The following is a 26,228-nucleotide window of genomic DNA, read 5'->3' on the forward strand; positions in this document are numbered from 1 at the left end:
CATGTAGTATATAGTTACATGGACCAGCTGTGTTCCCTGATAGTTCACTCAAGAACCATTCCACCTCAAACGCTTATCACCTCATTGCTTAATTTAACATGTAGGAGAGGGTTGTTATTTTAAATTCTATTTACTGCCTATCTCCATGTTTAATTATCCTCGGTCTCAGATATCCTCACACTGTACAACATCCTCCAATATAAAAGAAAGCAGATTAAAAGTCTCCGGAGCTGCTGGGAGGAGTGAGAATGTACTGAGGTGATTGTATTCTCTCTCATATCCTGACCCTTCTCAGAAAGTGTACAACAATCTATTTTGAATTTTTCAAAATCAGGTATGGAATGTGGGCTTTGTTAGCTGAGCTGCACTTATTGCCAGTGCCTAGTTGCCCTTGAGAAGGTAGTGGTGAGCTGCCTTCCTGAACCAGCACAGTTCATGTGCAGTAGGTAGACCCCCGATACTGTCAAGGGGCTGCAGGGCATGGGCAGGAGTGGGGAGAATTCTAGGATTTTGATCCAGCGATAGTGAAGGAACAACGATACATTTCCCAGTCAGGATGATGAATGGCTTAGGGACTGATCTTGAAGGTCGTGGTGTTCCCCAAGTATTTGCCGCCCTTGTCCTTTTCAATGGAACTGGTTGTGGGTTTGGAAGGTGCTCCACGAGGATTCTGGGTAAATATCCTCATGGGCAGGGCAACTTGCAAATCGTACACTTTGCTGCTACTGATGGTGGAGGGAGTGGAATTTTTCCATGTTTAATAACCACTTTATTCTGTGTTTAAAGTATACTGGTAGATTCTTGTGAATGTGTTCAGCAACTGAACTCTGTGTTTTGATGTTACAAAGTTAGAGTCTATCAAGCCAGACAAGAGCCATAGGTTTAGAAGAATTATGAGGAAAGACTCTCTCACCCAGAGGCTAGTGCCTGTAAGGGTGGAAGAGGCAGTAATTTTCAGAACATGTAAGAAGTGTTTAGATGTGCATTTGTGATGCAAAGGCACACAAGGTTATGGGCCAAGTATTGGAAAATGGAATTAGAGATGACAGGTGGCACGATGGCTCAGTGGTTAGCACTGCTGCCTCACAGCTAGAGAGACCCAGGTACGAATCCAGCCTCAGGTAACTGTCTGTTTGGAGTTTGTGCATTCTTCCCATATCTATGTGGGTTTCCTCTGGATGTTCTGGTTTCCTCCCACAGTCCAAAAACATGCTCCACCGATATTCAGCAGATAGACTGGCCGTGCTAAATTGCCCATAGTGTCCAGAGATGTGCAGGTTAGGGGGATTAGTCATGGTAATGCAGAGTTATGAGGGTAGGTTGGGGGGTCTGGGTGGGATGTTCTTAGGACAGTCGGTGCAGAATTGATGGACTCAAAGGCCTCTTTCCAGATTGTTATGATTCTAGGTGATTGTTTTTGAGTGGCGTGGACACGATGGGCTGAAGGGTCTTTGTGCTCTAGACCTCTATGATTCTTTGTTTTACTCTGAGGTCTGATATGTCCAATATTAACATCAACTGGGATCACAGTAGTCACAAAATGGTACGCCTCAGTAAGGGGAGCACAAGTGACACAGCAAATTGTGTCAATTCCACTGTTTTCATGAGGAGACATTCATCTAAGATCGAGGTGAGGAGGAATTTCTTCTCTCAGAAGGTAGTGAATCCGTGCAATTTGCAGTGGACTCTCAAGGCTGGGAGAGAGATTATTAATCATTAAGGGGAAGCAAGGGTAAAGGGAAAAGGTGGGAAAGTGGAGTTGAGGATTATGAGATCAGCAATGATTTCTTTGAGTATTGCAGCAGGCCCAATAGGCTGAATGGTCTACTTCTGCTCCTAAGTCTTATGAACTTAGGGACATCTGCCTTTAAAATATTTAAGGACTAATGACCTTTTGTGAGGAAAATAAATCTCCTTACTGAGTCTTAAGTAGGTTTTAAACATTGCATCTCCTACCACTTCAGCCTTCCCTCCTCCTGTTTCTTCAACTCCTCCCTTTGCACAGTTTTCTGGTCCAAGATGACGTGTTTGGTATAGTTTGGCTGTCCCTCCAATGATCTTTATCTCATTCTTACCATTAAGCTGCACACTGTGTCCGCTGAATATAAACAATTTCCTCATTCTCTGCATCAACCCCCTCCTCCATCAGTCACAGTGCACCCACTCTCAGTTGTACCTTTCTGCCGGCAAAGTCTCTCATCTGTTTCTGGCCTAAGCCCAGCTGATATCAGATCCTAAGAAATAGGATATGACACAATGCCTGAATGTATGATAACAATGTGGGATCCACTTGTCAAAACACGCTGTCCATAATAAAACCAGGATGCCCATAAACTTGGTTTATGGCCCCACAATGCAAGGTTAGATATATCGCTGCAAATGGATCAATGCAGCTGCAAAGACAAAATCGAAGCAGATTCAATTATAACACCAACAGATTTTATTTACTCATATAATGTCAAAAGCACCAAAACACAAATTACCCAAGATCTGCAACTGATGCTAGTAAAAGACAGAATTTCTTTTCCTTTCAAAATCCTCCAAAAGCACCAGGAGGTTCGTTTTCAAATCCAACTGGATTTGACAGGCCTGTTAAAAAATCACACAACACCAGGTTATAGTCCAACAGGTTTATTTGAAATCAGAAGCTTTTGGAGCAGTGCTCCTTCATCTCACACACACTCTCTCTCTCTCCCTCCCTCATGCGCACGCGCACGCGTACACACACACACACACACAAGTCTATGGGGTAAATTTGCATTTGCAGATATTTGCAGATATGTTCTATTTTGTTCAAAAAGCACACAATTTGTATGCAGTCAGTCCATGTGACATTTTATAAATTCCTTCTTTGGAAATAAAAGCAATCTGACTCCAGGTTGGGATACAGACAGACTCTAACCTCACACCTTTAATGCATTGTCTGAGCTGAGATGTCACCTTTATTTATATACTGATAAAATCTGAAGTTACCTCAGGGCAGTGACTTGAAAGAAATTCTGGGATTTACATATCAATCAATCAAAACCTACATCTCTGCTTTAAGTGATTAATGACTTAACAGCCATCTAGGTTTGTCTAATACATCACATCAGTTATCTGACACTTTGATCTTTTACAATAAATTCCGTGCTGTATGATCCTGCCCCACTAGCTACCTGACAAAGGAGCAATGCTTTCAAATAAGCCTGCTGGACTATAATCTGGTGTTGTGTGATTTTTAACTTCTTCCACCCCAGTCCAACACTAGCATATCCACATTATATGATCATCCATACAATCAATTTGCTGACATCGTAAATAAAACCCAAAGCATTCCTCGTTTAATTTTATTCCTTACGAATTTCTCTTCGCCTCAAAAGGTTCAGGTGGGGTACAATAATTTAAAATTCATTGGGATCTCCACATATAAGTTCAAAAAATCTTGACTGTGTTTCTTCTGCATTTCTGATGATAACCACGTGCCTACAAATTTTAAGAATTTGCTGGTGGCACTGGTAGTGTCCCTGCCTCAGCATCAGGAGGTCCAAGTTCAATTCCCTCTTGCCCTATAACAATTCCAAGCAGATTGATTAAAAATAATTTTCTCTTTATGGTTGTGAAACACTCACTGATACCTCACCGCTTGTGGGTCAACATTCATTTGAGAATCTGATCATGAGTGTCAATGGGGATATTGAGAGACATGGCCAATCCTGGCAGTCAACAGCAGAAATCTCAGCATTCTGCTCCAATCTTAAACTAAGGGTGCATGGCCTGTTGAGCAGCAGAATGTACTGTCTACAAGATGCACTGCGGAAATTCATCAAGACTCCTGAGAAAGCATCTTCCAAACACACAACCACTTCCACGTAAAAGGGCAAGGACAGCACCACCTACAAGTTTCTCTCCAAGCAACTCACCAACCCGTCTTGGAAAAATATCGCTGCTCTTTCAATGTTGCTGGGTCAAAATCCAGGAATTCCCTTCCTAAGGGCATCTACCCAAAGCACATGGATTGCAGTGGTTCAAGAAGGCCGCTCACCCCCACCTTCTCAAGGGGCAACTAGGTATGGGTAATAAATGCAGGCCCAGCCAACGATGGCTACATCTGATGAATGAATAACATTAATCAGTGGCAACAGCGGCACTTCCATTCTGATAAATTATCCTGTTGCAGCTTACCAAGGGCAAGTAGGATGAGCAACAAATGCTGGCCTATCCAGCAATGCCAATGTTCCATCAGTAAATACAAAAAAAAACTGATGCACACTTTCTGCTACCTGCTTGAGGTTAGCTATAGCAAAAGAGCAGGGAATCAAACATGCGAGTTTCCTGCAGCTCAGATTCTGATACTGCACATGTGCTGAAATTTCAGTACAGTTTTAAGCTGGTTAACTTGTCTTATCAGACCTTTGAAAGAAATACCAAAGAAGGAAAGTTGTCAGTTCAACTGAAATTGGAGTACTACCCAACAGATCAACAATAGGGGTTCACCTTTTCTGGCCACAGTCTAATGCAGTATTGATCTTTGCTACAAGAAAGAAAGGCTGCTAATAATATAGTATTATTGTACAGGAAAAACCACAATACCTGATGTAAAATAACACCACTCTATATATCCTCACATTATTTTCAGTTTTGAACATTCTAATTCAAGCCCTGCAGAAGCAAAATGCCACAGGTATGCAAATAGTTGTTTGGTTTTAACAGAACTTGAGAATTGTTGGAAAAATGTCACATTTTGTTGAAGACTTTCACCTTATGCACATTAGGCCAATTTGCAAGAAAAACAATGCAAGAGAATTATCAACATTTATGCTGCATGAAAGGACATTCCTGGGAAACTAGGAATGGGCAATGAATGTTGACCTAGCCAGCAGTGCCCACAACCTATAAACACATTTTCAAAAACACCACCAGTGCAATTGACCGAACCCTCAACTCTGTCTTTATTCTATCATGGTATGAGGTTGTGCTAGAATATGTTGCCCATCCCTGATTGGCTTTGAACTGAATAACTCACACAACCATTTCAGAGGGCAGTTAAGAGTCAACCATTTTGCCATGAATCTGGAGTCACATGTAGACTAGACTAGGTAATGACAGATGTCCTTCCCCAAAAGGCATGAGTGAACCAGATGGGTTTTTCCAACAATTTGCTGGTCAGTATTTCCAAGACCACCTTTCTATTTCAGTGTTTTTATTAATTGAGTTTAGATTCCACCAGGTGCTATGGTGGGATTTGAATCCATGACCCCACAGTATTAGTGTCACCATCTCCCTGTAAATGGTCCAATCCACTCTGAGAATCAGAATGACATTTCCCTTATCGTCTCCAAGCTCACACCCCAACAGCCTCCACATTCAATGAATCATCATCCTCCATTACCATCACCTCCTGTGCAATGCCATAAACAAATTTACCTTCCTCTTCCCTCTCTGTTGAGCATTTGGAGACCACTGTTCCCCCTGTGACAGCACAGCTCCCCCCCAAATTCCACCCTTTTTCTTTCCTATGGCACAGATATCTTTCAGAACATAGGGCCAGAATGTCTTTGGGAATAGGAGAGAGAGATTGAGACAGGCTGAGGAACAGGAAGATATCCGTATTCAAAGTGATGTCAATGCAACACTGACAGCCAATTGAAATGTTGTGTGCCATTGGTGTTTCGCCACCTTAGGCTGCACTAAGTGTCCATCCCTGATTGGCTTTGAACTGAATAGCTCACACAACCATTTCAGAGGGCAGTTAAGAGTCAACCATTTTGCCATGAATCTGGAGTCACATGTAGACTAGACCAGGTAATGACAGATGTCCTTCCCCAAAAGGAATGAGTGAACCAGATGGGTTTCTCCAACCAACAATTTGCTGGTCAGTATTTGAAAAAGAACTTAATAATTTTCTACTTGGTTTAGATTTAGGGTGAGAATATTTTAACTCAACACAGACTCTTCGGAGCTTACCTCCATGTGTGGAACAGCCTGTAGTACGGAGGAATACTTAGACACACCTGGATGGCTACCTCTGCAGGAAGTACCCCCAACTGGAGCAGCTTGAGGGCCATCTTTCAGAGCTTGAATTGGAATTATGACTTCTCTGGATTTAGATCTCCCATTAAAATCAAGAAAATTGCAAAGCATAGATCAAGAAATGAAACTTCATTGATTACATTAACTTCTTCACCCAAAGTGTTGTGGAATTCCCTGCCCAATGAAGCAGTAGAGAAACTGTTGAACGTTTTTAAGGCAAAGATAGATACATTTTTGAACAGCAAAGGAATTAATGGTGAAAGTGAGTGGGCAGATAAGTGGAGCTAAGTCAACAAAAAGATTAGTCATGAGTTCACTGAATGGCAGAGCAGATTCAATGAGTCAAATGGCCTACTCTTGTTCCTATTTCTTACGTTCTTATTACGATCTTTCTACAAAGCCTTCCAAATCCCTTTTCACATGGACTTTGCCCAATCCCTCAACCACCTGATGAACAGCATTGCGGAGCTTCTCCCAGTCCTTCATCACATGAAAGGTAAATCAAAATATTTTAAATAAATTCTCATGCTATTTTTCCTTGTTCTTTGCATAATTCAGAGAATGTGGTGGTGCGATGGTAATGTCACGGACCTATAATTAATAAATCCCTGTCTAATGTTCTGGCAACGTAGGTTCAAATCCCATCATAGAAGATTGTATAATTGAATTCAATAATAAAAAAGAATGGAAGTGAAAAGCTATCTAATGCTGCCCATGTAGCACTGGCAATTAAAGCTCTATCAGATTCACTAATGCCCTTCAGTGGAAGAAATCTGCAGTCGTGACTTACATGTAACTTCAGACTCACAGCAATGTGTGGCTGACTCTTAAATGCTCACTGGGCAATTAGGGATGGGCAATAAATATTGGTCCAGCCAGCGACACTTACAAATTTAAATAATAATTTTTGATCGGGGTGACCCCTCTGGAGGTGGTGAAGGAGGAATTCTTGTCCTTGCCGCCCCAGATATTAGGTTCTGAGTGAGAAGGTCCATGGGGGAGAGGGGTTGGGGGGTACCTCTATAACGCACCATCAAGTCTTTATTAACAATCACTTCATGGCCTCAGCTCAACCTCCTTCAACCGCTGTCACCTCCACAGGCAACAAAAATGGTTAGTTTCCCAGTGAGTAAACCATAGCACCCGGCCTGCTGAGATTGGAGGGGTCGGCATCAATTATCCGTTTTCTTTGTTTCACTGCGACATCTTACCTTATGTGTTGCTTGCACATCGGGATACACCTACCTGATGGCATTGATGAGGTGATCTAGATGCTGACCACAGCTTTGTGCATTGATGAAACGAGATGCTAAGGTATCCTCAGCTGGGCTATGACAGAACAGCTTCTGACCTCTCTTGTCCAATCTATATCCAGCAATGCCACCCAGCAGGATTTGACAGTGCTCAATGTGGGATCGTAAAGATAAGAGAAACTTGCACTTCCAACGCTTCCATAACTCAACATCTTTCGGGAAGGAAACTGCCATCCTTACCTGGTCTGGACCACATGTGGCTCCAGACCCAAAATGATTGACGCCTAACTGCCTTCTAGACAATAGTGGTTGGGAATTGGATGCTGGGCCAATCACCGATGCCCACTTCCATTGAATGAACACAAAAATAATCTCAATGCTTTTACAACAAATAGTGCTCCTTTAAAGTGCAGCCATCATTATAATTCAGGAAATTAGCACAGCAGAGGTTGTAAAGGTGGAGAGAGGAAGGTAGATGAGAGAATTCCCAAGGTTTGGACACAAGGCAACAGGAAGCACTATGACATTTTTCAACTTTTATAAATTTGAGGCAATCTAAAACTCTGTTGCCTATATCCTAACTCGAACAGGTCTATTTAACAAATAGCCCTGTGGTGGCTGACCCCCATAGACTGCTATCCAGTGAATTCTACTCCCCCCATTGTCTCACTTTTTCCCATTCTTGAAAATTGTTTTAATTGTTTGGAGGTATCTCTGCTTCTGCAAGTCTGACCGTCTGCATATCTCCAACGGTCATTGGCAACAGCGCTTCCACTGCATAGACCATTAACTCAGGCACTCTGTTCTGAAACCCCTCCCTCATCTCCTGAAAACTCATCTCTTTGAATAAGTATAGAATGATCACCATTGATTCAATGTGAGATTTTTTTTAATTCAATGGATTTGGGTGCCATTGTCTGGGGCAACATTTACTGACCATTCCTAATTGCACAGAGTACGTTAAAAGTCAAACCTATTGCTATAGGCCTGGAGTTACATGCAGGCCAGACCTGGTAAAGGGAGATTTCCTTCCTTAAACTATATTAATGAACCACATGGTGTTTTACAACAATTGACAGTGGTTAAATGGTCACCATCAGGACAACTTTTTGCTTCCAAATTTTTTATTAATTGAATTCAATTATCACCATCTGCCATAGTGGGATTTGAATTCATGCCCCCAAAATATAAACCTGGGGGGTTCTGAATTACTAATCCATTGACCTTATCAGCGCACCACTGCCTCCCAACTTGGTAACACTCTTGTGAAGTATCCTTGAGGATTACATTGTGTTAAAACTGTTACGATAAAAATGCAAATTGGTGGGGGAGGCAATAGCCTCATGGTATATCACTAAACTATAAATCCAGAGACGCAGGTACTGACCCAGGTTCACCATGGCAGAGGATGAGATTTGAATTCAGTGAATTAGATTCTTAATTCTCTGGAATTAAGAGTCGAATAATGACCTTGAAACGATTGTTGGTTATCAGGAAAAACCATAACACCCTTTGGGAACGGATGTCTATTGTCCTTCCCCAACCCAACAATACCCCTAAACATACATGTAGGTATATAACATTATTTCAATGAACACTGAGTAACCTGAAAAGTGATAAATGGCAGCCATTTTATAATTTTAATACTGAAACATCAATGATTCCAAGTGCAAGTTCAGATCTATTTCTTCTGGTGGTGGTGGTGGAGGATGGCTTAGGTAGGAGAAATGACAATCCAAGGATTACAAACCACCTCACTAAAGTCTTAGCATCAAAGTTAGCAGCAAGCTAAAGAAAAGCAATTTGTGGAGAGTACATTATCAGGAAAACCATAATGCTCTTTGGGAAAGGGAGTCTGCTGTCCTCACCCAGCCGAACAATAACCCAAAGGCTACACGTGACTCCAGAACCACAGTAATGTGATTGACTCTTAATTGCCCAGAGGGCAATTACTGTAAGAGAAGTTGGAAACTTAATTATTATATATAACAAATGGTTAAAATCAATTCTACAAAATATAAAATAATAGCAAGAAATATTGTTAACAGGCTCTACCACAATGGCATTAACCAACTAACATGTCTGAGCTTGATGAAGAAATGCCTAATGAACAAAGCAAACAGGTATTGCTTTAGACACTAATCCGCTTCATTACCCAACTGCTATCCAATTAATTTTCAGATTCCTAGATCTAATTCAGCCCTCTGTCGAAAAAGATCAACTCACCACACATTCGTGATCCTTTGTTATCTTCAACGAGAACTCAGAGGTGAAATCCAGATCTGAGATTCTGACTTCGTTGCAGTTGATTGCCTGGAAAACAAGGAGAGTTTTCCAGAAAAGTAGTCATCAAGATGCCAGGACAACTGAGCACACTGAGCATACTGTGCTGAAAGAAACTGGTCGTTGCCAATCCCATTTTCGCACTCCATGTAACTCCACCTTCCTTTCTCGGGAGGCTGCATTTCAAACTGGCCTGCCCACTTTCCAAAAAACAATTAAATCAGTGCAAGCCAATTTTGTGCATGATAAAATTTTGACTCCTGAAGCAAGGCCACTTTGCAATTCATTCATAATAACCCAGTAATCTTCCAACATCATTCTGATATTCATCAAGTACCTCAACTCAGAACCAATACTTTTAATAGCTTCCATTCCAACGCTTAGAATACATTTAATTGATGCCCTCCTGTTTAACATTAGTCATCACACTGAAAATGGAAATTACAGCTTTCAGAACAGCAATAGTAATGGGCATTATTAAAAATAGTACTTATCACAAAGAAAGCAACTTTACGTAGGCTGCATAATTCACACAGATTGTGAATTTGGAGTTGAAATCATGTGTGTGCTCTATTTAAGGTATTTTTAAACCTTTGAATCTCCGTTTCTCACTTATACAAGAAGATCCAGGAGATCCAAAGGAATCATTACAACAAAATGCAATCCCAAAACTGACACAAGAAATGAGCTGGCATTCTAAATGCTTTTCCTGAGCTGTTCTGGAATTATACAATGAAGGTCTTCATATAGAGCGAGCATCAAAGGGAGTATCAAAAAACCCAACATTTGATTGACCCAACAGTCTATTATTACTTCTATTTCTATGGTTCTGACATCATATGAGATCCAAGAAGCTTCATTCTAGTAGCAAGGAATACCATAAAACCACCGTATACATCGCATCATCCTCTGCCATTTCTGCCACCTATAAACGGACCCTACCACCTCAGATATATTTCCCTCACCACCCCATCCGCTTTCCATTCAGACTGTTCCCTCTGCGACTACCTCGTCAGGTTCACGTCCCCCAACAACCCACCCTCCCCTCCTGGCACCTTCCCCTGCCACCACAGGAATTGCAAAACCTTCTCCCACACCGCCCCCCTCATCCCTGAAGGAGCCTTCCACATCCATCAAGGTTTCACCTGCACCTCCACACCTGTCATTTACTGTATGGGTAGACAGGATGCCTACTTGCAGAGTGCTTCAGAGAATGTTTCCTGGATACCCGCACCAACCAACCACACCATCCCATGATGGAACACTTCTATTTCCGCGCCCACTCCACCAAGGATATGCAGGTCCTCGGTCTCTCCATTGCCACTCCCTCACCACCTGATAAATGGAGGAAGAACGCCACATCTTCTGCCTCGGGACCCTCCAACGCCATGGCATCAATGTGGATTTCACCAGTTTCTTCATTTCCTTTCTCCCCACCTTATCCCAGTTCCAACCTTCCAGCTCGGCACCGCCCTCATGAACTGCCCTACCTGTCCATCTTCCTTCCCACCTATCCATTCCACCCTCCTCTCCAACCTATCACCTTCATCCCCACCTCCATCCACCTATTGCACTCTTAGCTACCTTCTCAGCCCCACCCCCCTCCATTTATCTCCACCCCCAGGGCTCCCAGCCTCATTTCTGATGAAGTGCTTTTGCCTGAAATGTCGATTTTCCTGCTCCTCAGATGCTGCCTGACCTACTGTGCTTTTCTAGAACCACACTCTCAATTCTAATCTCTAGCATCTACAGTCTTCACTTTTGCCTCGTAGACCATTTGACCACAAGACCATCAGACAGAGGAACAGAAGTAGGCCACTCAGTCCATTGAGTCTGCTCCACCATTCAATGAGATCATGGCTGATCTAACAATTCTCTACTCCCACATTCCTGTCTTTTTCCCATAATACTTGACTCCCTGACAATACCACAGTATGCCTTCTGGTCAAATCTGCACTCTTATGTACCTTTGCATCTGCAACTAATCATACGCAAATGCCAGAAATATATTACATCTATTCAAAGTTTGTGAGAAGATTTGTAGCTCAGGTGCTCGTTGTTGTGGTTCTGTTCGCCAAGCTGGGAATTTGTGTTGCAGACGTTTCATCCCCTGTCTAGGTGACATCCTCAGTGCTTGGGAGCCTCCTGTGAAGCGCTTCTGTGATCTTTCCTCCGGCATTTATAGTGGTTTGCCTCTGCCGCTTCCGGTTGTCAGTTCCAGCTGTCCGCTGCAGTGGCCGGTATTTTGGGTCCAGGTCGATGTGTTTGCTGATAGTTTGTTGATATCAACAAACACATCGACCTGGACCCAAAATACCGACCACTGCAGCGGACAGCTGGAACTGACAACCGGAAGCGGCAGATTCAAACTACTACAAATGCCGGAGGAAACATCATAGAAGTGCTTCACAGGAGGCTCCCAAGCACTGAGGATGTCACCTAGACAGGGGACGAAACATCTGCAACACAAATTCCCAGCTCGGCGAACAGAACCACAACATATTACATCTAGTTTTAAGGCATTTCCATCAGTCAAACCTCTGCTTCAAAAAGATTGAAAAGTTTCACTAACATTTCTTCATGTAATGATTCTGTGGTGAGGTTGCGAGTGTCTCTGTGAAGACCGTCACTGATTGCCTGTCTGTGATTACCCTCGGGAAGGCAGAGGTGGGCCGTACGTGAGGTGGGGGTGCAGCAACAGTGCTGTCAGCAAATGGGATGGTTCTAAGTTTTTGACTTTGTGGCAAAATGAATAAAATTTCAGAACTGTGACTTACACAATGCTCTCAATCTCAAGATTAGAGTGGTGCAGGAAAAGCACAGCAGGTCAGGCAGCATCCAAGGAGTGGGAAAATCAAAGTTTTGGGCAAAAGCCCTTCATGATTCCTGATGAAGGGTTTTTGCCCAAAACATCGATTCTCCTGCTCCTCAGATGCTGCCTGACCTGCTGTGCTTTCCCACCCACACTCTAATCTTGACTCTGATCTCCAGCCTATGCAGTACCCAGTTTTGCCTACTGCTCTCAATCTGATTGGCAACCCAGCCCTCAAAAGAGTAAAAAAAAGTTTATAAGTGCTGCAGGTGAATAACTCGAGATACATAGTAATGTGCAAAGCTGTGTCTTGTCATTGACTCTCGTCCCTTACTCAGATCTCTGCATGTGTCTGGTGACCATACAGCAAAGATATCACGAGCACTACCTTCTGATCAAGCCCAAACTGTACAACAATGAAAGCAATGCTTCGGTCCAGAAGTTAGTGTACAACGTTCATTGATCACAAAGCACAACAGTGGTTGACTCTTAACTGTGTCGGCAATTAGGGTTGGGCAATAAATGCTAAGCCAACCAACACTACCCACATCCTGTGAATTAAAAGAAACACAGGATATGGGATGGGATATTTAGGGTGAGGAGAGAGTTCTTCACCCAGAAAGTGGACAGCCTGCGGAATTCTCATACATGTACGAACAGATTCAAAAACAGCGATTTCCCTTCCATTGTCAGACTTCTGAATGAACCTCTCGAATATTAATGTGGATCTCTCTCTCTCTCTCTCTCTGCACCTTCTCTGAGGCTGTAACACTACATTCTGCATTCTGTTCTGTTATTCCAATGCAATTTGCACAGCACGATCTGTCTGTATAGCACACAAAACAACACATTTCAGGAAATCTCAGGACATGTGATCACAATAAATCAAATCAAAATCAGTTGAGACCAATACACTGAATGTTTTCAAGAAGGATTTAGATAGAGTTCTTAGGGATAAATAGATCAAAGAGTATGGGGAGAAAGCAGGAACAGGGGAATGAGTTGGATGAACAGTAATGACCTTATTGAATGGTGGGGGGAGGCTTGAAGGGCTGACTGGCCTACTCCTGCTCTTATTTCCTATGTTTCAAAGAGCTAGGCTGGGCATGATGGGCTGAACAACCTCCTTCTGTGCAACAAGACTCTACATACCGATTTCATTTCTGTATCCTTGTGGTTAAATTCTGTTTCTTTTGATTTGTAAAGCATTACGTGAATCAGATTGGTCATCACACAGTTTATAAACAAAACGATGACTATACTGCTTTAGATATATTTTATTTACATATTAAATGAGAATTACAGGTTCTTTTCATTAATTGCCTCTATTTGATGCTTAACCTAATGAAATTGGATTTCATAGAACTGTGTAACATTCCCTAAAGGCACTCAGTGTGGCTGACTGCTTTTCACCACAGTGATGAATAAGATTTTACACCAACCTTTGTATCATTCAGCAACATAAACAGCAATGTGAAGCTTCCATGTCATGCCAATGAAAAACATTAGATTGAACAAATGAAAGCTAACAATGTATACTCTCTCATTTTCTGACATCTTAAGGAGTAGGTACTTGGAAGGAATACAAACTAGGCAAATATAAACATTTGGAAGTAGCTGACTTTAATGTCACTAGCTGATGCTTCATTCATTAGGAAACCACTGTCTGTTAAATGTTCATGTGCTGCAGAGTGTGAAATGGAATCTGTAATAAACTACCCAGAGACCACTGCCTATACCCATATTTTAACCTCGCCATTGTTTTCAGCAATACTTAGTTAATTTCAATCTGGGTTTTCTTAATGCAAGCTTATCAAGACATGGCTCCAAATAATCATCAAAAATTGTTAACTCAGCACTCGTAAAGGCTGACTGAGGCTCAAATTTATGAAAATTGCACTCTTTTCTCCATTCTTAAACTCAATCATTCATGAAAGGACAGCACAATGACAGGCCCATCCAAACCCATGACCTCTAACGCTGAGAAAAACAAAGCAGCAAAGGGAAGGGGACACCATCCTCTCCGACCTGAACACCGTCCAGACCTGGAATGATATTGACGTTCTTTTATTGGTCATTGGATCAAAATCCGGGGCTCCCACCCTCTAGGTTCTGTTGATGTACTAACATTGCAAAGTTTGAAGATGGCATAATGTCACTTGTCAGACGCAGTCAGGAACTATCAACAAATGGTGGCCTTGCCAGTGACACTCACATCTCAAGGATGAAAAAAGAACAACACAACTCCACTTCAGGTTAAGTTAGATGGGCTGCACAGTGGCTCAGTAGTTAGCACTGCTGCCTCACAGCACCAGGGTCCCAGGTTCAATTTCAGCTTCGGGTGACTGTCTGTGTGGAGTTTGCACATTCTCCCTGTGTCTGCCTGGATTTCCTCCGGGTGCTCCAGTTTCCTCCCATAAGTCCAAAGATGCGCAGGTCAGGTGAATTGACCATGCTAAATTGCCCATAATGTTAGGTGCATTAGCCAGAGGGAAATGGGTCTGGGTGGGTTACTCTTCGGAGGGGCGGTATGGGCTTGTTGGGCTGAAGGGCCTGTTTCCACATTGTAGGGAATCTAATCTAATCTAATCTAAACTGCAGCCAAATACAGATTTGAAGATCCAAGAGCCAGTGATTTGGCTGCAGCTTGTAATTTGATGGGACCAAAATAGTCTCATGAAGAGATGCTGGCATCATTTTGTTCTTAGTCAACATCAACACCATCTTCTTTCTCTGGTGCCATGTTTTACAATGTCAGTAATCATTGCTCTGCAGCTTCTACCATTTTTGACAGCAGTCAACATCTTGCTTTTGTATCCGTTCTGCTTCTTCGGCTGTCAGTGCATTCACGCTTTCATAAACATTGCTAAACAGAGACATGAAGATGAAGCTTTTTATCTTGCACTCAACAGGACTGGGATGCAAGAATCTAAAATTTGAAAGGAACCACCAATTCATACAGCATAGGAAGAGCTCGATGAACCTTGGATCAAGGTTAGTGAAAAGGTGCAAGAAGATCTGTTAACTGTCCGTCTTAGCTATTCATCTCAGACCAGGTAAATGGACTGGTCAAGGTGTAGTCATGGGAATTGCAGCATAGATTATCAGTCTCCATTACCTCTTCTCAATGAGAAAGGCATATTGCATGCACAGAATACTTCTACCAACACATGGGTTTTCAATGGAAGCAAATCTCTCATTTTTACCAGTCACTACTAGATCAAAAGCGTTACAATGCAGAAGGAGGCAATTCAGCCCATTGTGCTTTCACCAACTCTTCAGATGGGCATCATGACCTGGAGCCAACCTCCTGCCTTTTCCCCATATCCCTGAATACCATTACTAACCAAGAACACATCCAAAGGCTTCTTGATTGCTTCTTTTGAATCTGCCTCAACCACAAACCCAGGTGTCAAAACATCACTGTTGTCTTTTTCTCCCATTGTCATAGAACAGAGCCATAGACTATTACAGCACAGAAAGTGGTCCTTTGGCCCATCATGTCTACACCAATCCTCAAGCATCTATCTATGCTTAGTCAAAAAGTGTGACACTGGAAAAGTATAGCAGGTCTGGCAGTATCTGAAGAACAGGAGAGTTGACATTTTGGGCATAAGCCCTTCATCAGAGTCTGCTGTCCTCAGTTTTACCTATCTAATCTTGTCCCACTTACCAGCATGTGGCCCATAGCCCTGTATGCTATGGAGTTTCAAGTGTTCATCTGAATATTTCTTAAATGTTGTGAATGACCCTGCTTCTACCACTCTTTCAGGCAATGAGCTTCAGATATCCACCACTATCTGGGTGAAAAACCATTCTCCACCGATCCTCTCTAAACCTCCTACAGCTTACTTAAAACTTCTGGCCCAAGTAATTGAGATAATGGTACTATGCTCTACTAAGAATAAAGTTTGTTCCCACAAATCAGGTTGCCCCCTTGCTCTAAAGAAAGCAATCCCAACTTCTCTTCACAGCTGAGTCACTCCAGCCCAGGTGACATCTTTGTGAATCTCCTCTGTACCCTCTCTAGCTTTTGTGCAATCATATCAGATCGCAAGTGTGTTAACTAGAACTGTACACAGTAATCCAGTAATAAGGTCTATCTAACTTGGATATTGCTCCATCATAAGGGTTCTGACAAAGGGTCACTGAAATCAAAACACTAACTCTGTTTTCTCTCTGTTCTGTTTAACTCTCTATTTCTGTGTAATGCCATAATATTGTAAAATGAAACAAAGAACCATGAATGCTGAAGATCTGAAACAAGACACAGATATTGCTGGAGAAACCCATAGGTCTGGCAGCATCTGTGGAGAGAAAAGAGTTAATGTTTTGAATCCGGTGACTCTTCATCAGAACATCATGAAGGAGGACTCAAAATGCAATCTCTGCTTTCACTCCATAGACACTACCATATCATTAGAAGTACAGTCAGGCTATATTCCAGCTTTTATATCTATATAGTTTACAATGGCTACATGGAGCACATGAATAATTTTCTTCAGTCGTCCATAGAGAGATTCTTATTTCTAAAGCCATGATGTGGAGATGTCAGTGTTGGACTGGGGTGAATTTTTTTAAAGCGATCTGATATTTTTGTGAACATTTGTTCTGCAAGTGTTACGTGTTTCCAGAAGTCTTGATTACATTTCCAATCGGATTTTATCCATCTACCAGGATAGGAAAACGATTCCAAGTGCTTTAATTACCTCAATTCCACTGCTGTTTCGCACCTAGGTGCAATGTAAATCTTTCCTTTGACATTACCATGCAGTGTTTTATTGCAGTTAGATGATAACCTAACCAAACAAAACATCACCAAAAACCAACAGATTGTACATTCACCTGCTGTGCTCTCCAGAAGAAAAGTGGCCACACTTCAGAAGTCAACCATTAGCTACAAAGCACTGTAGAATATCCTGAGGGTGTCAATATCGACACAATTTCACGCTTCCTCATATATTGTTGTTTGCTCATTTGGTAGCCCCCAGGGCTGTTTTAGTGTGTTTCCCCTTCACCCAGCACCCCCTCTGTGAATCTGACCAGTCGACTTTCAACTCTTGAATTCAGGCCATGAATCTAAATCAGAAATAGTTGGGATTGGCAACATTTAACCTCAGGGCATTTCACTCACCACTCTCTCTCTCACCCCAATACCAATCTGTCAAGAAGTACCCTTTGTTTCCTATATTTCAGCTAACTTCTTATCCGTTTAAACTTTGGGCTTAACATTATTAAAAAAATATTTGGAATGTCCTTTTTACGTTTAATTCGCGTGCACACATTGAAATTAAAAATTGATTATAGCAGCTCCAAAAGCATTATGTTTTGCCTCCTTGATGGAGGCAACAAATGAATTTCTATGGTGATTAATGATTGTTTATTAAGCATTGATCACAGTGAAATTCAATGTAAAAGTAAATGATCTTGATTGATTTGCAAAATATTAACAGGTCACTCACTAGTTATACACAAGCTTGATTTAGACACTACCTAGTACAATAGCCTTTAGTTTGAATAGCAAATTGGTGTGGAATTATATTGATTTGCGAACATGCTACACCATGGAATGCTACAGTTGTAATGCCACAAGGAGGCAACAGTCTCAGCTTGGTTGGATGCAGGCGATGGGAAAAAAAACCAGAGCCATAATGTCTATAATGTCTACATCAACCAAAAAGGACAAAATGAAAGAGGTTAAGCAAGCGTGTTCAAAATACTGAAAGGTTTGGATAAGACTGGATATGGAGCATCTGTTCAGGAACAGCGGAATTTGGAGGGGGAGTAGGCAATTCAGCCCTTCAAGCACTGTCACCTGATGATCATGTCTCAACTCTACTTTCCTGCCTGCTCCTGGTCTCTGGTTGATAAACAGAAGACATGTGGTTCAAAGTTAATTGGGAACAGGGATGATGGGAAAGCTCAGAAAAGTGTGATGAAAATGAATGTGCTCACTGAACGGTTGGTGGAAGCAGATTCAGTAGTAACCCCCAAAAGGGAATCAAGTAATGTTTTAATTAGAACTGTTTTAATCAGAACAGCTCCCTCATCCTTTAACTTGGTAATGATAATAATGTTTATTCTTTAAATTTGAGATTCACTAATGTTTTATAGCCAAGACCAAAAGGAATGGAGATCTCTACACCACCATGCAACCATTTCAATGTATCTTTAAAAAAAAACAAGCTACGATATATCGCAAAAAACATTTTTCTGAAATCGCAGCTGGCCTCAATGCAACAAAATGCTGCTGTAAGCACAAAGCAATTTCCACATTTATGCTTCATTGATAGTTGTGAAAAAAACCTGTTTATAACACAGATTTTCTGTTACGGTCTGTCCTCTGATACACTCTGAAGGATGACAGATCATCGCACAATGCGAGAACTCTGGGACTCAGCAGAGCTTGGCGCTACCTGGCAGTTAATGCTCCAACACAAGATCACAGCATGGCTCTGATTAATCAACTTAAACCATTCCGCTTTCTACTCTGTCGGCTGTCGCTCTTCCATGATCCTAAACATCAGCATTTACTTGCAATTATTTGCATTCTGTACGAAAATTTGTGATTGAACCACCAGTGCCTTCAGCAGTTAATCTGATGAAATCGCCTTGCTGACTGCCAACACATACCTTGACAACACAGGGTTCTGAAATGACGGTGTCGGGGTTTATCACTTCCACCACAGCTTCTGGGATCACTGCCTTCTTCATACAGGACATCTTAAAGCCGTACACATCCTCCCAGAAAGCTACTCGTTCATCGTGTTTCTTCCTGTCTCCCACTGCTGTCAGGCTAATCGTGCAGCTATCAGGGTATACTGGAAGAGAGCATTGAGACCATTAAGGAGGGAAAGATGTACCGCAAGGGTTGGTGTTGGGTCCACTGCTGTTCGCCATTTTTATAAATGATCTGGATGAGGGCGTAGAAGGGTGGGTTAGTAAATTTGCAGATGACACAAAGGTCAGTGGAGCTGTGGATAGTGACGAAGGATGTTGTACGTTCCAAAGAGACGTAGATAAGCTGCAGAACTGGGCTGTGAGGTGGCAAATGGAGTTTAGTACGGATAAGTGTCGGAGTAACCAAAATGCAAAGTACTGGGCTAGTGGTAAGATTCTTGGTAGTGTAGATGAGCAGAGAGATCTCGGTGTCCAGGTACACAGATCCTTGAAAGTTGCCACCCAGGTTGACAGGGTTGTTAAGAAGGCATACAGTGTTTTAGCTTTTATTAATAGAGGGATCGAGTTGCGGAACCAGGAGGTTATGCTGCAGCTGTACAAAACTCTGGTGTGGCCGCACTTGGAGTATTGTGTACAGTTCTGGTCACTGCATTATAAGAAGGATGAGGAAGTTTTGGAAAGGGTGCAGAGGAGATTTACTAGGGTGTTGCCTGGTATGGAGGGAAGGTCTTACGAGGAAAGGCTGAGGGACTTGATGCTGTTTTCGTTAGAGGGAAGAAGGTGAGAGCTAACTTAATAGAGACATATAAGATAATCAGAGGGTTAGATAGGGTGGACAGGGAGAGCCTTTTTCCAAGTATGGTGACGGCGAGCACGAGGGGGCATAGCTTTAAATTGAGGGGTGATATATATGAGACAGATGTTAGAGGTAGTTTCTTTGTTCAGAGAGTAGTAAGGGTATGGAATGCTTTGCCTGCAACGGTAGTAGATTCGCTAACTTTAAGTACATTTAAGACGTCATTGGACAAGCATATGGACATACATGGAATAGTGTGGGTAGATGGGCTTCACAATGGTATGACAGGTCGGCACAACATCGAGGGCTGAAGGACCTGTACTGCGCTGTAATGTTTTATGTTCTATGTCACTGAATCACCAAACTGTTACGGTGCAGAAAGAGACCATTCAGCCCATCACTGGATCCAATGTTAACTCATTGGATTTGGACTCTTTCAACATTTTTTGGTCCGAAAAATGGAATGGATTGAGTGAAATGCCATGAAAGGAATAATACCACTAACCATATGGAGAAAGGAAGTGAGACATCCAATACATCTGAAAGTTAAGAACCTCAAGAGGAGGGTTCTTCTCCAAGGATAAATACAGGCAGTGTTTCCCTGACACTGTTTTACACTGTCCAGAAGCCCCATTATCGTCTTCTGCCAACTTCATGTAGGTTTTCATCAAAAGAATAGGAGAGATATAACAATTTTAGGCTCCTCTCACATTTGTGCTTTGGATGGGCACAGTTCCTTTTTAAAAAAAAACACAACTAAATCTGTATTTGTAAATCAGTGCATCCAAGCTTTCAATATGGGGAGGGACAATATTCATCACCCGTGGTGCTTCATCGACCTTTGAACTTTCCAACATAGCACATTTGTCCCTTCATTTTTACCTTATTAGCACAGTAATTGAATAATTATTACTGCACATGAGCAAAATTTACAAAGCACTGATTGGACAGAGAGGAAAGGCTCTCCTGGCTGTTTGCACAGATTCACAGAAAGGACATCTGTGTCCTTCTCAATTCACTGCTTAAAGTCATCTCATCTTTCACAGCAGCTCACATAACCGACTGGCAAAATGTAAAGCTCTCTGTATTTTCAGAGCAGCATGCAAACCGCAGAAGACAAGAAATGGGTAGGAGCTGTTACTGTGTGCTCAGAAACATACACTTGTGCCAGACCTATGATCAGCGCAAACAGCAGAGTCTTACAGGAACCTCTTGGGGAGAAAAGAATACACCGCTCATTATTTTTTGCACATTTAGAGATCTGGGTTACATTTACAAGGCTGACTTTTAGAGAAATTCTCTCCCTTTATTTTTCAAATTGCAATAAGATCCAGTTTTAACTTTGGGAATAAAGATACATTTTAACTGGGTGAAACAAAGTCTAACCCCTTTAATACTGACCGTGGTATGACACATCCAAGCTAACTCGTAGTTACAGCAAATGTGATTTTTGATGTTTTCCCTGTATTAAACATGCTGCGATCAGCAGCTAACTAACATTAACTGCTCCGAACCCTGCAGCATCTCACAACTGCTCTTTTCCACCAATAAGCAATTGCCTTAGGAAATCAAAAATGATGCAGCATTCTGTCGCAACGAGGCTTTCGAGGCAAGCAAGCTTGTTGATTAGCCAACCCTGACTAATGGGTAAACTGGCAGAATTCAACACACTGAACTGATTTCCTCCTCAGTTCCCAATCTCATTTCATTCTAACAAACTGGGGCTGGAGACTGAGTATAGTTGTTTCTTTTCAAAATAAAGCAGGTCTCATTGGGTACAGAGCATTAAGCTTCCACTCCACACGAGCAACACTACAGGTCAACCACCCTTGGTAAAAATAACTTTGCTCTCAGATTGAGACAATCTTATTCCAAGAGTGAGATAATCTTACTCTCAGATTGAGATAATTTTACTCTCAGACTGAGAAAATCTTACTGCTAGCTGAGAACCTTACATTCAGATTGAGGCAATCTTACTCCCAGATTTGGATAATCCAATTCCCAGATTGAGATGCTCTTGCTCCCAGGTTGCAATAATTCTACTCCCAGACTGAGATAAGCCTGCTCCCATATTGAGATCATCTTACTCCCAGAATAAAAATTACAGAAATATCCTTTTCCAAATACGTCATGTCCAATAGTGTTCTATTTTGAAGAAACAAGATGTGACCAAGCAGAAAACAGAGTTATGGAAGATCTCATTGACTGGATGTTTAGTTGATAGCCATGGGCAGAATTTGTGGAGATGGCACTGAAAGTAGGTGAGACCATTAATTTAGAACTTTAGCAGATACAATCCAGGTTTGTCCATCCTCTCCTAGCTAATACACTCCAATCCAGGTAACATCCTGGTAAACCTCTTCTGCACCCTATCCAAAGCCTCCAGTCCTTCCTCAAGTGCAGTGACCAGAACTTGAAATGTGGTCTGACCAAAGTCTTATACAATTGCAAAATGGCTTTCCAACTTTTATATTCAATGCCCTGACCAATGAAGGCAAGAATGCCACGTGCCTTTTTTTTATCATCTTATCCACTTATGTTGCTACCTTCAGTGGGCTGTGGACTTGCACCCCAAGATCCCTCTGTATGTCAATGGCCTTTAGGGTCTGACCTTTTACACTATACTTTCCTATTGCATTTGATCTCCCATCTCACTCTTCGCTGGATTAAACTCCATCTGCCATTTCTCTGCTAACTTTCCAATAGATCTATATCCAGCTGCATCCTTTGATATTCTTCCTCACTATTCATTTTTCCACCAATGTTCAATTCCACCTCGCCTGCATAAAGCCATGCTAATTATCACTAATAAATCCATTCTTCTCCAAATACAAGTCAATCCTATCCTTTAGAATCTTCTGCACTAATTTCCCTATTATTGATGTAAGGTTCACTGGCCTATAATTTCCTGTATTATCACTGCTACCATTCTTGAACAAAGGAACAACATTGGCTATTCTCCATTCTTCTGTCACCTTGCCTGTGGCTAATGAGGATTCAAGGATCTCTATCAAGGCCTCAGCAATATCCTCCCATAAATCCTTCAGTCTCCTGGGACAGATCCCATCAGGCCCTGGCGATTTATCCACCTTCACGTTTTTAAAGACACCTCCGCCTTCTAAATATTGACATACCCCAGAATATCGACAAACCTCTCCGTAATCTTACCATCATCCATGTCCTTCACTTGGTGAATACTGATGTCAAGTACTCAGGAAGTACCTCAGCCACTTCTGGCTCCACACATAAATTCCCTCCTTGTTCCTTGAGTGCACCTACCATTTCCCTAATTACGTTGTTGTTCCTAATACACATACAAAGTGCCTTGGAAGTCTCCTTAATCCTACTTGCCAAGGACAATGACCCCTTTTTAACTTTCCTCATTTATTTTTTAAGTTCTTTTTTGCTTCCCAAGGGCCTTATTTAATTTTTGTTTCCTAAACCTTACATACGCTTCCTGTATCTTTGTAATTAAATTTACAACATCTCTCTTGAATCTTACCATCCTTATCCTTCTTCCTTACACGGATATGTTGGTCTTGAGCTCTGGTCAAATGGCTTTTAAAACAGACCCAAATGTTAGTTGCAGATTTCCCCTCAAAAAGCTGCACCCAATCTAATTTCTCCAGTTCCTACCTAATACTGTTGTAGTTAGCCTTCTCCCAAAGTTAGTACTTTCACTTTTACCATAACTATCTCAAAACATATGTAATTATGATCACTGCTCCCAAAATGCTCCCCCACTGAAACGTCAATCACCTGACCAGGCTCATTTCTCAACACAAATTGCATGCAGGAGGCAATGGCCTAGTGGTATTATCGCTGGAATGTCCATCCAGAGACCCAGGAAATGTTCTGAGGATCTACCACAGCAGACGGTGGAATTCAAACTCAATAAATATCTAGAAGTAAGAATTGGAAGATGACCATGAATCCATTGCTGATTGTCGGAATAACCTATTTGGTTCACTAATGTCCTTTAGGGAAGGACACTCTTACCTGGTCTGGCCTACATGTGACTCCAGACCCACAGCAACTTGGTTGACTCTTAACTACCCTCTGGGCAATTGGGGAAGGAGAACAAATGCTAGCCTAGTCAGCGATGCCCTCATCCCATGAATGCATTTGAAAAAGGTACATTCCCAAGTTGGGCCACCTATATATTGTTTTGAGAATCCCCCTGGATTCACCTAACAAATTCCGTCCCATCTAAGACCCAATAGCCAAATAAATATCTGACAAAAACAAACTACTGCAGATGTTGGAAAGCTGACACAAACACCAAGAATGCTGGAGAAACTCTGGCAGAGAGAAACAGTGTTAATATTTTGATTCAGTTTATGACTCTTCCTAGACCGAAGAATCTGACCTGACCTACTGAGTTTCTCCAGCATTCTCTGCATTTGTTTGGAATTGATCTGATTTGCATTCAAGAAGGCAGCTCAGCATCACCCTCTGATGGGCAATCAGCTTACCAGGGTCACCAATACTCCTTGAATATATTTAAGGGAGTGCATTCAGAGCTCTCACAACAGCATTAATGTATTTGGAAAGTCATCTCTTGTCAATAATATATTTCAATAGCTGGTGGGAACTTAAGACAATTATTCGATAACATGCTAAACTCTTCCAACTTCATGCCCTGCAGTTAGTGACTTCATCACAATCACCCAATGCCTGGTAAAACTAAGTCAGGCATCAATCTTCAATGGCATTCATTTGGAGCTGCAACAACACTCATTAATCTCAACATCATCTAAGGCAAAAACAACCCATTTGGTCAGCACATCATCCTCTGCCTTAAATATCGACAAGACGCACTGCAGCAACGCATGAAGGCTCTTTCAACTGCACTTCCCAAACCCTCAACCGTTACCATCTTGAAGGACAAGGGCAGCAGGCACAAGAGAATATTATCAACCGACAACTGTGTCTCCAAATCCCTCACCGTCCTGACTCGGAATTAGATCACCATTCCTTCATGTCTGTGGGATCAAAGTCCTGCAAGTCCCTTCTCAACAGAACTGTACTTATACCCAGTGGTCAAGAGTGGTGCAAGGAGATGGCTGACCAACTAAATGATTCATGGTCATTTAGAGATGGCCAAAAAGTGCTGGCCTTGACACAGTGATGCTGACAACCCATGAAAGAAAAAAGATTATTATGCTAAACAATGGGAGAAGTTCACACTAACAACATCTGTATTTTCTGAACTTGAAAAATGATCATGATCATTTCTTCATTGTCAGCTTCAAAGGTCTTTACAATGAAGAATGCACAGTTTAAAGCCAGAAGATCTCTAAAAGCAACACTTAATGTGTCTTCCTTTGGAAAGCTGTCTGTAATTGAGAAATATTTCATTTGTAGTGGAAATTTCTTCAATGATGCGTAGCACAATGTGAGAGGAACGCATGTACAGCCAAGATGAGACTTAGTTTTAGGTAGTTATTGGTTCCCTTTCCCAAACACAAACCTGCACCGCCTTCCAGCAGATACCTGTCCCGTGCACTTATGACAGAGTCCAGCATGGATTCAAACAACAGAAAATAACCCTGTGTGGAAAAAGAGAGGAAACTGATTAATGGGCAATAAATATAAGGTCAGAATGATCTATCAACAAAAAAGCAACAGGCTTAAACCTCTAAATGAAAACAAATATCAGAACAGGTGCATTTACACTCTGAATACTTTAAACATCAATATCTTGAATACATTTTTAAGTGCGGATTTTAATAAATGCAATTACTCCCTCGGCTTCATTGATTGGAAAACCTATCAACAGATTTGATAAAATGCTGAGTGACTTCCAACCAGTAAAATTCAAGAACAAGTGATACACATTGTATTCCTGAAATGAAGATTATGGGGTGATCTCACCTAGATTTTCAGGATATTAAAGGGAATATATGGGGAAGATTAAAAAAAACTTTTTTCCATTAGCTGTAGAGTCGCAGACTTGACGGGGGTGGGGTGGGGGGGGAGCTTGGCCTGAAAACTGGTGTAAGAGCTTTCAGAATTGAAATTATGAAACACTTGAACACACATTGGTTGCTGGATGCTTTGAACCATCTTCTGCAGATTGAATTTGATGGGTTTTAATTGCTCTTTTTAAATCTGAAATTGGTAAGTTTTATGGGAAGCAAAACTATCAAGAGATAAGGGACAAAGATGGGTACTTGGATGCTGATGAGCCACGATTGTAATTAATTAGCAGACAGACTTGACCTAAATGATCTAACACCCATTCCTTTGTCCAAGCTGTAACCATGGAAAAATTTATTTCCACCAAACTATCTATGCAGGATTTTGCAAATGTGCAATTTCCCTTTCATTAAGCATCTCAGAAGGCATTGCTGAGCATCCTTAAGGGAGGTGCATGCGAAACACCTCT

At 41.7% G+C, this 26,228-nt stretch overlaps 1 protein-coding gene across 4 annotated transcripts in view; it reads right to left on the reverse strand.

Annotated features, from left to right (window-relative positions):
- The window catches only part of prmt3 (protein arginine methyltransferase 3), a 196,713-nt gene that overhangs the window by 81,457 nt on the left and 89,028 nt on the right, over positions 1-26,228 (reverse strand). For all 4 annotated transcript variants that reach the window (XM_060838615.1, XM_060838616.1, XM_060838618.1 and 1 more), the window contains 3 exons: positions 25,311-25,389; positions 18,994-19,181; positions 9,492-9,578 (listed from right to left, as the gene is read on the reverse strand). In XM_060838615.1, coding sequence (XP_060694598.1) covers positions 9,492-9,578; positions 18,994-19,181; positions 25,311-25,389 — 354 coding nt within the window. The remainder of the gene's footprint in view (positions 1-9,491; positions 9,579-18,993; positions 19,182-25,310; positions 25,390-26,228) is intronic.

The sequence above is a fragment of the Hemiscyllium ocellatum genome, chromosome 18 (assembly GCF_020745735.1).
Source record: "Hemiscyllium ocellatum isolate sHemOce1 chromosome 18, sHemOce1.pat.X.cur, whole genome shotgun sequence".
Classification (NCBI taxonomy): domain Eukaryota; kingdom Metazoa; phylum Chordata; class Chondrichthyes; order Orectolobiformes; family Hemiscylliidae; genus Hemiscyllium; species Hemiscyllium ocellatum.